Genomic DNA, 15972 nt, shown 5'->3' on the forward strand with positions numbered 1-15972 from the left:
TGGAGTCCACCTCTGGTGAAATTGATTGATTGGACATGAGTTGGAAAGGCACACACCTGTCTATATAAGGTCCCACAGTTGACAGTAAATGTCAGAACAAAAACCAAGCAATGAGATCGAAGGAATTATCCGTAGAGCTCCGAGACAGGATTGTGTCGAGGCACAGAAGTTTGGAACCTCCAAGACTTCCTAGAGCTGGCCGCCTGGCCAAACTGAACAATCGGGGGAGAAGAGCCTTGGTCAGGGACGTGACCAAGAACCCGATGGTCACTCTAACAGTGCTCTAGAGTTCCTCTGTGGAGATGAGAGAACCTTCCAGAAGGAAAACCATCTCTGCAGCACTCCATCAATCAGGTTTTTATGGTAGAGTGGCGAGACGGAAGTCACTCCTCAGTAAAAGGCACATGAAGGGCTTTGTCCTATAGAGCTCCATTTTTATGGAACGGTCTGCCTACCCATGTCAGAGAAGCAAACTCGGTCTCAACCTTTAAGTCTTTACTGAAGACTCATCTCTTCAGTGGGTCATATGATTGAGTGTAGTCTGGCCCAGGAGTGGGAAGGTGAACGGAAAGGCTCTGGAGCAACGAACCGCCCTTGCTGTCTCTGCCTGGCCGGTTCCCGCCTTTCCACTGGGATTCTCTGCCTCTAACCCTATTACAGGGGCTGAGTCACTGGCTTACTGGGGCTCTCTCATGCCGTCCCTGGAAGGGGTGCGTCACCTGAGTGGGTTGATTCACTGATGTGGTCATCCTGTCTGGGTTGGCGCCCCCCCTTGGGTTGTGCCATGGCGGAGATCTTTGTGGGCTATACTCAGCCTTGTCTCAGGACGGTAAGTTGGTGGTTGAAGTTATCCCTCCAGTGGTGTGGGGGCTGTGCTTTGGCAAAGTGGGTGGGGTTATATCCTTCCTGTTTGGCCCTGTCCGGGGCCAGTCCGGGTGTCCTCGGATGGGGCCACAGTGTCTCCTGACCCCTCCTGTCTCAGCCTCCAGTATTTATGCTGCAGTAGTTTATGTGTCGGGGGGCTAGGGTCAGTTTGTTATATCTGGAGTACTCCTGTCCTATTCGGTGTCCTGTGTGAATATAAGTGTGCTCTCTCTAATTCTCTCTTTCTCTCTCTCGGAGGACCTGAGCCCTAGGACCATGCCCCAGGACTACCTGACATGATGACTCCTTGCTGTCCCCAGTCCACCTGGCTGTGCTGCTGCTCCAGTTTCAACTGTTCTGCCTTATTATTATTCGACCATGCTGGTCATTTATGAACATTTGAACATCTTGGCCATGTTCTGTTATACTCTCCACCCGGCACAGCCAGAAGAGGACTGGCCACCCCACATATGCTCTGTCTAATTCTCTTTCTTTCTCTCTCTCGGAGGACCTGAGCCCTAGGACCATGCCCCAGGACTACCTGACATGACTCCTTGCTGTCCCCAGTCCACCTGACCGTGCTGCTGCTCCAGTTTCAACTGTTCTGCCTTATTATTATACGACCATGCTGGTCATTTATGAACATTTGAACATCTTGGCCATGTTCTGTTATAATCTCTACCCGGCACAGCCAGAAGAGGAATGGCCACCCCACATAGCCTGGTTCCTCTCTAGGTTTCTTCCTAGGTTTTGGCCTTTCTAGGGAGTTTTTCCTAGCCACCGTGCTTCTACACCTGCATTGCTTGCTGTTTGGGGTTTTAGGCTGGGTTTCTGTACAGCACTTTCAGATATCAGCTGATGTACGAAGGGCTATATAAATACATTTGATTTGATTTGATTTGAACGCTTGCTTGGAATATGCTAAAAGGCACCTAAAGGACTCTCAGGAGTGGCTTCAGGACAAGTGTCTGAATGTCCTCTGGCCCAGCCAGAGCCCGGACTTGAACCTGACCTAACATCTCTGGAGAGACCTGAAAATAGCTGAGCAGCGACTCTCGCCATCCAAACTGACAGAGCTTGAGAGGATCTGCGGAGAAGAATGGGAGAAACTCTCCAAATACAGGTGTTCCAAGCTTGTAGAGACATACCCAAGAACACTCAAGGCTGTAATCGCTGCCTAAGGTGCTTCAACAAAATACTGTGTAAAGGGTCTGAATTCATATGTAAATGTGATATTTGAGGTTTTTTTTTTCATTAATTTAAAAAAATGTCTAAAAACCTGTTTTTGCTTTGTCATTATGTGTAGATTGATGAGGGGGAAAAAACGATGTAATCCATTTTAGAATAAGTCTGTAACGTAACAAAATGTGGAAAAAGTCAATGGGTCTGAATACTTTCCGAAGTCATACAGTAAGTGGGGTTAGATTTTGTTTTTTTATTGGAAAAAAAATGGGGACGCGGGTCCAAAAGTGTTTGGGAACCCCTGCCCTATTCCCTATCTAATGCACTACTTTTGACTAGAGCTTTTGACCAGGGCCTTTAGGGCTCTGATCAAAAGTGGTGCACAGTCACACAACTCTTATCACCCACATGTTGCATCCCAAATGGTTGCCATTGTGAGACTGTGGAGGGTCAGGTCTGATTAGACACAATTGGACCTGCAGATTGTTTTGGCATGACCCTGTCTTCCTCCCGTACGCCACACCTGGGTTCAAACACTATTCAACATATTTCAAAATACTTTGAGCATTTGTGGTGGGATTTGCAGTTTGGGAACTAGCCAGGCAAACTAAATCAAGCATAGATAAAGTAGTTGAGGTGATTTTGAATAGTATTTGAAACCAGGTGTGGGCCCTGTTGTCCCCAGCACTACAGTGAACCCTGGTGCTACAGGAGAACAGCCAGGCCTTTCTTTAGGTAGGAGGCAGGAGGCTTGAATCACCGCTGGGCTGGCTGGCTGATGGTCTCATGACCCTCTCTCTCTTTCTCTCTCCCTCCCTCTCTGCAGTCTCGGAACAATCACATCGCATTCCTTCATCCTACACGTGCCCTCTCTTCTCCCAGAGAGTAGAGAAGGTATGAGATTTGTGGAGAGAAAAGCTTGTTTAGATGCATCATACATTTGATGGTATCCTAAGCAAATGTATTCCAATTTTGGTGAAAAACCTCTGAAACATTCTTCATTTATGTTATTATTTTTGTTTAAAAAATTACAAAAATTCTATGTAAAAATATATACATTTATTTGTAAGTCTTTTGCATTTTTTTGGGGGGGGGATTGTTTAATCTTGCTCCATGTTATAGCCTTACTCAGTCCATGCCACCAAAAACAACACCCACAGAGGAGTGATATAACAGGTGCAAGCTGTTAAGCTCCACCCACCGCTACGTGTACCAGCTGTGTCACTGTCATAATGAACCTAAATTAAAACATAAGCTCTACTAAGGATTTTTTAAACCACAAGACTCACTAGAGTCTTGGACACTTACTTTTAAGCTTCCATAATGACATGGCCCCAACCCTACCAGAAACTCAGAAGAGTTTATATATATATTTTTTTTTATATAAGCATGTTGAAAAGTGCAATGATCACAGGCAGAAAGAAAGCATGGAGTAGGAGTTTAGGTTTCTTGGTCCTATGGTTTGGGTTACTAGGGTCCTTAACCTTAACCCTTACCCTAACCTTAACCCTTACCTTAACCCTTTTAACTGTAAACTTCATTGGGATAGGGACGTCCCAAGGATCCCGGATACCATAGGACGCACCCTAGGGTTTGGGAGGTGGAAGGTAATGTCGTAAAGCAGAGTGTCGTAAACCAGGTGCAGGGAGGGGAGGTGAAGCGGGGGGAGTGGGGGAGAGAGAGGAGGTGACTCTCCAGCAGCATTTAGACACAGCGAAAGGATCATGGCGGATGGCCCCAGGTGTAAGCGCAGAAAGCAGGCAAATCCGAGGAGGAATAACGGTATGTAAAACTACTTCAATGTCCCTTCTTTTCGTGTGGTGAAGTGGACTATAATGTGTTCTATCGAATTCTCTATTCTCCGAAGACTTTAGTACCTCCGGAGTCCCGGTTTTAGTGGGTCAAAGTGCTGGAAAGTAGCAAGTAAGCGCACCATTATAGCCCTATGTGGCGTACCGTTATACCTGTCTCGCGACTCTCCCTCCGCCTAGCGGTTGAGTGCACCACCCTGGACCGTTATACGCACCTAATCCCATCACTTCACTCGCTTTTGGCTTTTGTTTCCCGTTCAGTCCCTTTTCAATTCTATTTAAATTCACTTTTCATTTTTTTTAAAGTTTTCAACTTGATAGCTTGCTTCACCGTCTCTCGCCTTTGGGTAGCTTTTTGAAACCTGTGTCTGGGAAAATAACGTTACCTGGTTGTTTTTGCGGACTGCGGTATTTTTTTCCATCAATATGGAATATAGAATGTTCTGAAATGAGTGAATATGTGTATAAGGTTAATTCCTTCAATGCACTTTCGAGAAAAATAACTGTTTCTGTCGCTTTTCTCTTTGTCGTACGGTGGCAGGTAGCGCGAGCCATGACAAGACACTGTTGCTACATTGAGGGCTCGGGATTTAGGAAATGTTTTTACTGTGGAAATTGTGCTGTTCTGCTGCTTCATATTATATTCAATGGATGATGTTATGTTTATGTAGACTACACATCTATTTTCTCACTACTTTTATTTGTAAACGATGTGTAGGCGCGATGCACGCGTTTTCACAATTCAATTGGTTTTCACAATGCAAGTGTGCATTTACAAATCATTCGAAAAGTTATTGCTAAAGATAAGTAGACAATATGCAGAACAAGGTAAAGTAGCTATAATTAATAAATACAAATGAACTAAGAACGAAAAACGTTGTTTCTGTAGCATGCATTGTTGGGTAACGTTTCAGAGAATGGGAAGAATATATCAAGCGCTGTTTGTGTAAACAAGGCACAGCCTATATAAACAAGGCACAGCCTATATAAGGAGTGTGGGTTTACATCCACAGTCCTGCGCTGGGAATTCTGATTTTACACACTCAAGGTTTGGTGGTGTGGGAGCGAAACTTGAAGTTGGAGCCAATCTGTTCATCCAGAGTTTCTATACTTAAATAATTGTTGTTATTTTGTTTTTGTTTGTGCTTTTGTGTTTGTGTGTGTGAGGCTGCATTGTAGGGTCGTCCGGGTAGCCAGTGGGTTTCTCTGAATAGTTTTTTTTTCTCGCCAGTAATTTAACAAATGTAATAGTGGAAGGTTTTTATCTGGAAATCATGTTAAACCCTATTTGACTTGCAAAGATCATGATCTTCGGGTTGCTTGTATTTGCCTTGTGCGTTTTATTAGTCTCGTGTGTTCTCATTTTATTTAGTCAAGGGACTTGTGACTTTTGTTTCAACATCGGAGGTGGTAGTTGTTCACACATAGGAATAATGTTTGTGTTGTAGGCTGTTTGGAGGCATATGGGGTTTTCTTCTGTAGGCTAGCTGACGACATGCGTAGTCTCCTTACAAGCCTGGTGAGAACAGTCACCGGCACAGCATCGCAAGGGGTCGAGCCACCCAGCACAGCTTGCAGGAACTGAGAACATGTTTACCTGATCCGGAAAACGGGTATTTTGGTCTTTGTAAACACCCCTCTGTCAAAACATAAAAACAAACCAGCAGTCTGATTTCGGGGGACTGAATACGCTGTTAGATTCCCGTGAGACGATTCCTTCTCTATCTTCCCTTTCCAAAGCAGCGGAGAGCGGTCCCTGTGCCGTGCGCCGCAACAAATGGCAACTTGTGCAGGTAGAAAAGGCAACTGTGTCTGTAGGCGCTGCATGCTGTCATCATGAGTGAATTTGCTGTGGTTTTTCTCTTGGAGTCGCTTGTTGTGCTTACTCTCCTTGTTTGTTGTCGCTTACTGTCATTGATTGTATGACATGGACATATTTCGTGTGCTCCTTATTGCTTTTTTTGTCTGAAAAGGTGTTGGTCACCGGTCCATATCATGTCAGCTCTTGATTGACAACGGTTCATTTTGTGCATTCTGTAAGGTACACACACCTTATAACGGACCTGTTCTAGCGCATTTGCTCCTCAGTCATGGTAGGCCTACATTATTTATAGCCTAGGCTACATTTACAACATTTTGTCACTGTAAACTTTGTCCATCTGATGTTCATTTCAGAAATAAATTGAGATCTGTTTTATTCCTTATTCTTTGTTTTCATGTTATCCATTTTAAATGTTCTATGTTTTCAAATACATAGACTACAATATAATACATCAAGAGGGGGGGATCGAACATAAAGTTCAGGAGACCATAGTGATGTTTTAATCATGTGATATGGGTGCATCAACCTGCTGGGTGGAAGAGCTCAATATACTGTACCACTACAATGAGAGACAGAGGGAACCTGGGTTGATCCAATACCTCATATTTGTCGGGGGTGTTATGTTTGTCATCAGGTTAAACGCCTTTTTAGGAGCAGGTTACTGTTGGTTACTGAATCCAAAAGGTACTTAGTTGTCTGGCCCTCCCCTGTCCTGTGTTGGTTGTTTTCCTGGGTCTGACAGAGCGGAGCAGGCTAAGACCAAGGTGAGCTCCTGTCACAGCTGTAAACATGGAGGCGCTAACAGCCGGCCAGCTGGCAGGACGACAGGTGTTTGCAATCTGTGGGATACTAGTGTTTCCACTGGCTTCCTTTGTCACTTCTCCTATCCCGTCCAAGTCTAGCTCCCGTCAGGAATAGCAGTGACCATTTCCTGGAATGGCAATTTAACACGTCAAATTTGTAAAAAGAGGAATGTGACACGGTATTAACCTTAACAGTCTTGGCTCGTATTTTGTAGATGAGTGGAGGGTATTGGGCCTACATTTCAAAGGAACTGAGTATACAAAACATCTAAGACCTAGACTGACCAGGTGAATGCTATGATCCCTTATTGGTGTCACTTGTTAAATCCACTTCAATCAGTGTAGATGAAGGGGAGGAGACGGGAGAAGGATTTTTAACGGGATATGGTTGTAACCGGTTTGAATGTGTCAAGAACTGCAACACTGCTGGTTTTTCACACTCAGCAGTTCCTCGTGTGTTTCAAGAATGGTCTACCACCCAAAGGACATTCAACCAACTTGACACAACTGCGGGAAGCATTGGAGTCAACATGGGCCAACATCCCAGTGGAACGCTTTCAACACCTTGTAGAGTCCATGCCCTGATTAATTGAGGCTGTTCTGAGGGGAAAAGGGGGTGCAGCTCAATATTGCTCCTAATGTTTTGTACACAGGTTGGATTTCTATTTCTTTGAATTTATCAAAGGAGTCTCTCTGTCTCTCTCTCTCTCTGTGTCTCTCTCTCTCTCTCTCTCTCTCTCTCTCTCTCTCTCTGTCTCTGTCTCTCTCTCTCTCTCTCTGTCTCTCTCTCTCTGTCTCTCTCTCTCTCTGTCTCTCTCTCTCTCTCTCTCTCTCTCTCTCTCTCTCTCTCTCTCTCTCTCTCTCTCTCTCTCTCTCTCTCTCTCTCTCTCTCTCTCTCTGTCTCTCTCTCTCTCTCTCTCTCTCTCTCTCTCTCTCTCTCTCTCTCTCTCTCTCTCTCTCTCTCTCTCTCTCTCTCTCTCTCTCTCTCTCTCTCTCTCTCTCTCTCTCTCTCTCTCTCTCTCTCTCTCTCTCTCTCTCTCTCTCTCTCTCTCTCTCTCTCTCTCTCTCTCTCTGTCTCTCTCTCTCTGTCTCTCTCTCTCTGTCTCTCTCTCTCTCTCTCTCTCGGTCTCTCTCTCTCTTGCTCTGTCTCTCTCTCTCTTGCTCTGTCTCTCTCTTGCTGTCTCTCTCTGTCTGTCTGTCTGTCTGTCTGTCTGTCTGTCTGTCTGTCTGTCTGTCTGTCTGTCTGTCTGTCTGTCTGTCTGTCTGTCTGTCTGTCTGTCTGTCTGTCTGTCTGTCTGTCTGTCTGTCTGTCTGTCTGTCTGTCTGTCTGTCTGTCTGTCTGTCTGTCTGTCTGTCTGTCTGTCTGTCTGTGTCTCTCTCTGTGTAACACACACACATACAGTAGAAAACAGTTTTTGAAGTTTTTTTGTCTCAATGCTACAGAAGAAGAATGGGTCTGTGGGTCTAGTTTTGGCTACTGTAAAGCTGTATGATGTAACAGAGGATGTTTATTTGGCTGTCAAAAGTATAATTAGTGTGCTGGACTCATTTTTCACCCTAAATAATATTGAATGTAACCACACGCTGTAAAGTTGTGTGAGAACAATAAAGAAACACTGTGGTTAAGCTAACACTCTTAAGAAAATAAGATGTTTTGACCATTCCAAAGGCTTCAGGGGGAGAGGGGTGGTGTTCTGTGGGCCGGCATGCTGCTTTAGTGTTTTAAAAGCCAGCTGTTAACATTTAAAAGGTCTACTACCCCTGGTGAGTGGAGTTTAGCAGGAGAGGAACTTTTCATTTATCAGTTATTTTGCTTTGGAGCAACTTCCTCTGCTGCATATGAAAGTGCCAAGTGAGAGGAGAGGAAAATCCCCGGCCCCCTCTTCTCATCACCCCCCCCCCCACCTCTCCTCCACCAGTCCTTTATTCCAGCGGGAGACACAGTAGCCAGGGGTGCTGTTGATTGCCCCCTGACCTAGGCACCCATGCGTGCCTCCACTATGACTTCACTTTCCCCCCTTGTGCCATTGTTGGGTTCCTTCCAGCATGTCCAATTGCGTTTGTGTTTAAGTCCTTTCAATAAAAGGATCCTGAGGGGTAAAAACCCTTGTCCCAACTCCCTCAATCCCTCTCGTGTCTCCCTCCATCCCCCTGACCAGTACAGCCCTTCAGTCCTGTGGAGTTTGGTGGGGAGGAAGAGGGACAAGGGAGAAGGATAAGGGGGGAGAGGGGCTGTGAGAGCTGGCAGAGTGACACTGAGGTGCTGCTGGAGAGGAGAGCCAGTGGGAAGAAAGGTGGACACTCACTCACTCTGTCAAACATGACAGCTCCTTTTACATTAGAATAGTGTGAGTGTTTCTTATGGAACGGAATGGAGAGGATTCATTTAGGTTAGTGAGGCAAACTATAGCCTAGGTATTGTCTTTATAGACTTTCTGTCTTTTATAGAGGTTCTGTCTTGTGTCTTGAATAATACGTTTCTTTGTTATTGCTTGTCACTTTTATGTATCTCCAGGCTTTTTCAAATGTATGATATGAAATTCTAATTTACACCATTCAATTCACCATGTCACACAGTTCAATGATTTCCCAGCAGACAATTCTGTTTGTGCCCATAATCTGAGGTACCGCACTCAAACCCTTTCCCACTGTTGTTGAGGGAGCTTAATGATTAGCAAGCTCCTATAGGGGCATTGCATTACCCTATAAAAAGGTGCTTTCTCTTGCCTTAGAAAAGCAGTTTTAAAACCCAAGTCAGTTTCACTAACCCCCTTAACTGTGTTTGAATGTGCTTTATTGGGGTTGTATGTGGATGAATGCTTAAATGAACCATTGTGTGTTAAGGCTTTGGTTGGAGAAAGCCTGAGGAGAAAGAGCCTAGTTACCTTTGCAGTCTGCCTGCTCTACTTCATACACTTTCAGTGGAAGAAGAAAAGGCCCATTGAGTGGGGCTGGCGTGGGGAGGGAAAGGCCTTTTCACACTCTGCTTGTGGGAAACTTCTATCTGTACTGGGCATGGCCATTTGCATATGACCCATTCTCTTCCCAGAGACCCCAAGACTGACAGAGGAATCTGTGGAACACTCTGAGAATTCATCACAATCTTCCTCAGTCTCACGACACGCAATGCTCAGGTTCTTGCGTTTGCGTGTGCATTTTTTGGGGGGCTTATGCGCACCCCTCTTTTGTTTTGAGAATGTGTTTAGGCTATTTGTCTGTGTCGTGCACACTTTTTTGCTGAAGGCTTGTTTGTGTCTACTGCCGATGCCTCCTGACTGTCATTTTGTGTTTTGTTTTTCCTGCGTGTCGTCTAAGCCACGTATTTAGTGTGTTAAAACTCAGGATGAGTCCTATGTGCTCCAGCAGCAGGCAGGAGTCCCCCTCTCTATAACCCGTATAGGGCCCACGACGGAGCTGCGTGACTGGGCTGCCAGGGCTGGGCTGCCAGGGCTGGGCTGCCGGGGGGCTATGCGGGGGCCAAGGCTGACATAATGAATGAGGAGGAATAAGCAACGGAGTGTCAACACTGTTGTTGAAAGGACAGAAATATTGTGTAGTTATTCAGTTGGGGGTTGGCGGGACAGTGAGGGGGAGAGGGAGGTGTGTGTGTGTGTGTGTGTGTGTGTGTGTGTGTGTGTGTGTGTGTGTGTGTGTGTGTGTGTGTGTGTGTGTGTGTGTGTGTGTGTGTGTGTGTGTGTGTGTGTGTGTGTGTGTGTGTGTGTGTGTGTGTGTGTATCAAGGGGAGTAGGCTATGCAGCGAGGCATCAGGTCCACTGAACTGAACAAAAACATGCCGGGGGGGCTCAGAAGGATCGAGAGGGAGACTGGGCTCCAGAATAGAATAGGATAGCTCCTTGTAGCTAGATCAGGTCAGGAGCCTTCCTCAGTGGTTCAGATCCACTCAAGGGACTGAGAATGGGACCTTGAAGGAAGCAATGAGATATTGTCAAGCTCCCTGCTATCACTCTATTGAGTGATTCATATAGGCCTATTTTCCTATTTTTGTCCATCAGCAACTGAAGAAAATGCATTGATTTGACCAATGACATTTCCTCCTCTCCTCCTCCACTCTGACATGCCAGACAGGTATGTTGGTAAGATGACCTCACCCAGCCCACAGGCCTCAGGATTTGTCATGTATCGCTTCTAAGGGAAATAAATTCAATGTCTACTCTTCCCTCTCTCTCTCCCTCTCTACCTGGATAGTGAGACAGATGGGAGTTGAAATTACAGTCCAAAAACATATTAAGTGTCTGCACCTCCCTCCCTCCCTCCCTCCCTCCCTCCCTCCCTCCCTCCCTCCCTCCCTCCCTCCCTCCCTCCCTCCCTCCCTCCCTCCCTCCCTCCCTCCCTCCCTCCCTCCCTCCCTCCCTCCCTCCCTCCCTCCCTCCCTCCCTCTCTCTCTCTCTCTCTCTCTCTCTCTCTCTCTCTGTCTCTGTCTCTCTCTCTCTCTCTCTCTCTCTCTCTCTCTCTCTCTCTCTCTCTCTCTCTCTCTCTCTCTCTCTGTCTCTGTCTCTGTCTCTGTCTCTCTCTCTCTCTCTCTCTCTCTCTCTCTCTCTCTCTCTCTCTCTCTCTCTCTCTCTCTGTCTCTCTCTCTCTCTCTCTGTCTCTCTCTCTCTCTCTCTCTCTCTCTCTCTCTCTCTCTCTCTCTCTCTCTCTCTCTTTTGTTCTCTCTTTCCTCCTACCTGTTCCATATTACATAGAAACAGGTGGGAGTTGAAATGATAGTCCAAAACCAAATGAAGCCTGTTCCGCAGACCAGTGTTTCCCAAACTTTTTCACTCAGACCCCCCCTTATATCATTGGGGAACATCCCACGCCAGGTGGGAGCTGAAATTATAGTGTACCGTTATGTATAGCCTATACCTGGGGGAGATGGCAGCTCTAAATTGCCATCCTTTGGGGGTTATTCATTGTGAGCAGCTTGTGCTTGGTTTATGTGTCTTTTTTAATAATGTGTTTGGTGGCTGATCTTTAGGCTGGGCTAGTCCTGTTGGGTGTTGACACTACTGTCTGTAGCTTCAACCTCCCCTTTCCTCCCTCTACTCTACCCTCCCCTCCTGTCCTCCCTCTTATCCCCTGTTCCTCAGTGTCTTTTGCTTCAGCCTCTCTTCCCTCTCTCTCTTTCCCTCCTCCTCTCCCATTCTCCCCCCCCTCCCTCCCTCCTCACTATGTATTGCCTCAGCCTCTCCTCCCTCCTCCTCTCCTCCCCTGTTCCCCAGTGGAGCGGTTAATGAAAGGCCTGTGTTAACAATAGGCAGGCAGCAGGCGCTGGGCCGCCAGCCCTCTTCATGCCAGCTTGTGTTTGGGCCACAAACTCATCAGTGGAATCTTTGTTCCTCACATTTAACCTGACAATTCACTACCATTTTTTCCCCCCTCAAAACCTGACAATGCACAACTGTTGAAACAATATAGCGGCTGGTATGTATGCAGAGATCATAAAGTTGTGTACCTGCATCACATTTGTTTAAGTTACTATATCATTAACCTTTACTGCAGTGGGCTAAATCAGGGTCACACGGAGTGTTTCTTGGTAGTCTTAAACAAATCTACTTTGAAACAAAAGTATACACCTCACACACATGGTTATGGGCTTACAGAAAATAACACACCTGTACCATGTCAGATGTAGAGTTGACATGTATTCAATGTTGAGTTTGCATCCCAATATTACACTTTATATACATCACAGAAGACTGAAATATAACAAAACTGTTTGTTGCTTTTCTCTTCCTGAAGCAGACTGATTGATCATGGGAGTCCCAAATGGCAACATAATCTCTATTTAGGTACTACTTTTGACCAGGGCCTATAGTGGCCCATAGTGCACTTTAATAGGCATAGGGTGCCATTTGGGAGGAAGCTTTAATGACAGAATGTGAGAGCAGTCTTGTCTCACACACTGACTATACCTAGCATTGAGCTCTGCTGAAAAATACTATTCACCCACTATATCTCTATCGCACTGGCAGGGCCAGGCCGGGCCGGCACAGCTGCTCACTCGCTCACTCACTCACTCACTCACTCACTCACTCACTCACTCACTCACTCACTCACTCACTCACTCACTCACTCACTCACTCACTCACTCACTCACTCACTCACTCACTCACTCACTCACTCACTCACTCACTCACTCACTCACTCACTCACTCACTCACTAGTCCTGTGTGTTGTGATGTTTACAGACTCTGACATTCAGCATAGCAGCCAGCCTCTTTCCTCTCCACTCCTCTCCTCTCTGCCTGACTTACAAAACAAGGTGACTCAGGGTTTCTGTTAAAGCTGTAGGCTGGCTAGCTACCTATCACAGTGTGACTGTGTGGCCCTGTGTTAGTCACTCACTGTATCCTGGGGACAGGGACATCACAGGGGCCATTTTCGTCTCTGTCAACATTTTCATATCATTAGGATGGCTCTGGATACACACATCCCTCTGGTTGTGTCCCAAATAGCACCCTATTCACTATATAGTGCTCTACTTTTGAGCCCTATGAACCCTGGTCAAAAGTAGTGCAATATATAGGGAATAGGGTGTCATTTGGGATGCAGCCCGGTTGATGAATGAGTTTGGTCTAGAAACAGCATTATAAGCTTCATTCACCACGATGCCTGTTGATCAGAGGCTGTATCGTCTCATTTGCTTACGGTCCTTAATTTGATCAGGTTTTGGTGTGTCTAACGACCGACCTAATACTCACCTTATGTCATTGACTCGAGACTAGAGCAAAGTACACCTAGTCTGTCCAAGCTCCAACCCCTCCAACTCTCCCTGCCAACTCCGGGAACAGAGAACCCAATGTGAACCAGTACAGATGTAGGATCATTATTTAATCCTGCAGCAATTATGCAGCAATTATGTGAATTATATTAATGGACATTTTTGTAGGGGCTGATAATTTTTTTTGTATCTATCGTTCAGGTGTTGGCTATCAAAACACACCATGGCCTCAGCCTCGCTACACACGTTTCACGCACAGAGTTGGGATGGACTGAGAATAGGAGTAAAAAACGAGGTCAGCCATATAGCCAGACAGTACCACATCTGTCCTCCTCTTACTCATAGAGATATCATCCTGGTCGTGCTCATTATTCTGACAGACTGGCACCCAGCCTCCTGTCCCATTTAGACAGAGGGAGAGCCAATGAACTGTGGGTTCTAATTGATCATGTTTAGAGTCATATGACACCATTTATTTAGTGCTTGTAGTCTTTGGGTGTTTGTTTGTGTGTTGGTTAGTTGTGTCCTGCTGTTGATCTACGCATGCCTACCACCGTCGTTACGCGCATCTGCACTTCATGAGACTCACCTGGACTCCCATCACCTTCCTGATTAGGAAAGGGGGGGATACCAAGTCAGTTGTACAACTGAACGCCTTCAACTGAAATGTGTCTTCTGAATCAGAGAGGTGCGAGGGGCTGCCTTAATCGTCTTGTTCGCCCGGGAACAGGGTTAACTGCCTTGCTCAGGGGCAGAACGACAGACTTTTACCTTGTCAGCTCGGGGATTCGATCCAGCAACCTTTCGGTTACTGGCCCAACGCTCTATCCACTACCTCCCTTATATCTGTCACTCCCTTAGGGTCTTTCCTTAGGTGTTATTGTTTCTGTTCCTGTGTTTCATGTCTCTACGCTACTCGCGTTTCTTGTTTTGTTGCATGTTTAATTTATTTATTAAATTCACTCCCTGTACTTGCTTCCCGATTCTTAGCGTGCATGTTACATTCCGGCATCATTAGGTGTCTCCTCTGTTAGCTGCGCAGCACTGAGTTATCATCACATGCCCGGTGTTGCACTACCTCTCTCTGTCTCCATCTCTCGATAGCTCTCTTTCCAAATTTCTCTTTCTCTCTTTCTTTTCCCATCATGCTCTCTTACTCTCTTTCCCCATCTTTCTCTCTGTGTGTTTCTGTTTTTCTCCATCTCTCTTATCTCTTTCTCTCGGTCTTCCTCGCTCTCTCTCTTCCTCCTTTCTCTCTCTTCCTCCTCTCCCTCCCTCTGGCAACTGCCAGGGTTATCCTACTCCAACATGAGCAGGTGCTGCAGGCACCAGAAACTCACTACAGCACTCATAAATAACACCTAACAAAAGTATGAGAGAGTGGGAAGGAGGGATAGAGCGAGAAAGAGCGATGGGGAAAGAGATTTAAAGTTTTGTCTGGCAGTGGAGCTAGCCTAGACCAAGCAGGGTGTGGCTCATCTCATGGTCAGGCAGTTCCTCAGTCCTCCTGCAGAAGGATATGCTGCTGATCACTGAGAGCAATGTGAGCTTCTTAATATCTTCTGTCAGTTTGAATGAAGTGCCTGCCCTTCTCAAATGTATTTGTTCACTGCTTCCCCTCCCTTTTTCTACCAACTACCCATAAAACGTTTCAGCTGTAGCCTACTCTTTCATGCCACATCAAATTAGTCCACCAAAAAACAATTTTTAAAATGAAAAGGGCACCACTTAGTGAACACACAAAGAGGAAGTTGGTAGAAAGAAAGAGGTAAAGTATTGTCATTCAGTTATCTTTTGCTGTCATTACGAATCTAAGAGCTTCCGAACAATGTTAATTGCCCAGTGCTCTACAAGAAAATGAAGTGGTCAGAAATGAATTACATTTAATGCACACTTTAATAATCTCCCACAATAATGAACCTTTTCCCCAAAGAACTGAACCCCATAAATACATCTAAATGGAAGAGTATTAATTAACATTAATGAAATGAAAAGTATAATGCAAGAACATGTGTTTATACCCTAGGCTACTTCAAGTCTTTAGTCTGTCTTCAGCCACTTCAGCCAATCACTTCTCTGTATCATCACCCTATGAACACAACCAGGAAGTCTGTGTGAGATTGCAGCTCAGGATACAACCCTGAAAGGGCTTTATCTCTGTCAAAACAACAGTCTTCCTGGCCTGGGGATGTTTCCCAAATGGCACCCTATTCCATAGGCCTATCCAGTGCTAAGGTTTATTCAACGCTGGTCTGACCAATCAGAATCTGTGCTTTAAGATTGTTTTGATCACAAGAGACTGGGATATGTTCTGGGTTGCCTCTGAGAATAACATTGACGTGTACACTGACACGGTGACTGAGTTCATCAGGAAGTGTATAGGGGATATTGTTCCCACTGGGACTATTAAAACCTACCCAAACCAAAATCCGTGGTGGATAGATGGCAGCATTTGCGCCATAAAAGTACGAACCACCGCATTTAACCACGGCAAGGTGCCTGGAATATGGTTGAATACAAACAGTGCAGTTTATGCCCTCTGTAAGACAATCAAACAGGCAAAACGTCAGTATAGAGACAAAGTGGAGTCTCAATTCAATGGCTCAGACACAAGACTTATGTGGCAGGGACTACAGACAATCACGGATTACAAGGGGAAAACGAGCCACCTTCGCTGGCTTTGACACACAGTGTCACCGACGTGGCCCGCTCCCGAGGTCTGTGGACTCTCGTTCTCCGGGGCAGACATGAGTAAGACATTCAAGC

At 45.8% G+C, this 15972-nt stretch overlaps 1 protein-coding gene across 1 annotated transcript in view; it reads left to right on the forward strand.

Annotated features, from left to right (window-relative positions):
* Nucleotides 1-3736: 3736 nt before the first annotated feature.
* LOC124039844 (zinc finger E-box-binding homeobox 1-like) overlaps nucleotides 3737-15972 on the forward strand; it is a 104870-nt gene continuing 92634 nt past the window's right edge. Inside the window, exon 1 of the mRNA XM_046356303.1 lies at nucleotides 3737-3828. Within this exon, the coding sequence (XP_046212259.1) occupies nucleotides 3771-3828 (58 nt within the window). The 5' untranslated portion in view covers nucleotides 3737-3770. The remainder of the gene's footprint in view (nucleotides 3829-15972) is intronic.

Source organism: Oncorhynchus gorbuscha, linkage group LG07 (assembly GCF_021184085.1).
Source record: "Oncorhynchus gorbuscha isolate QuinsamMale2020 ecotype Even-year linkage group LG07, OgorEven_v1.0, whole genome shotgun sequence".
Classification (NCBI taxonomy): domain Eukaryota; kingdom Metazoa; phylum Chordata; class Actinopteri; order Salmoniformes; family Salmonidae; genus Oncorhynchus; species Oncorhynchus gorbuscha.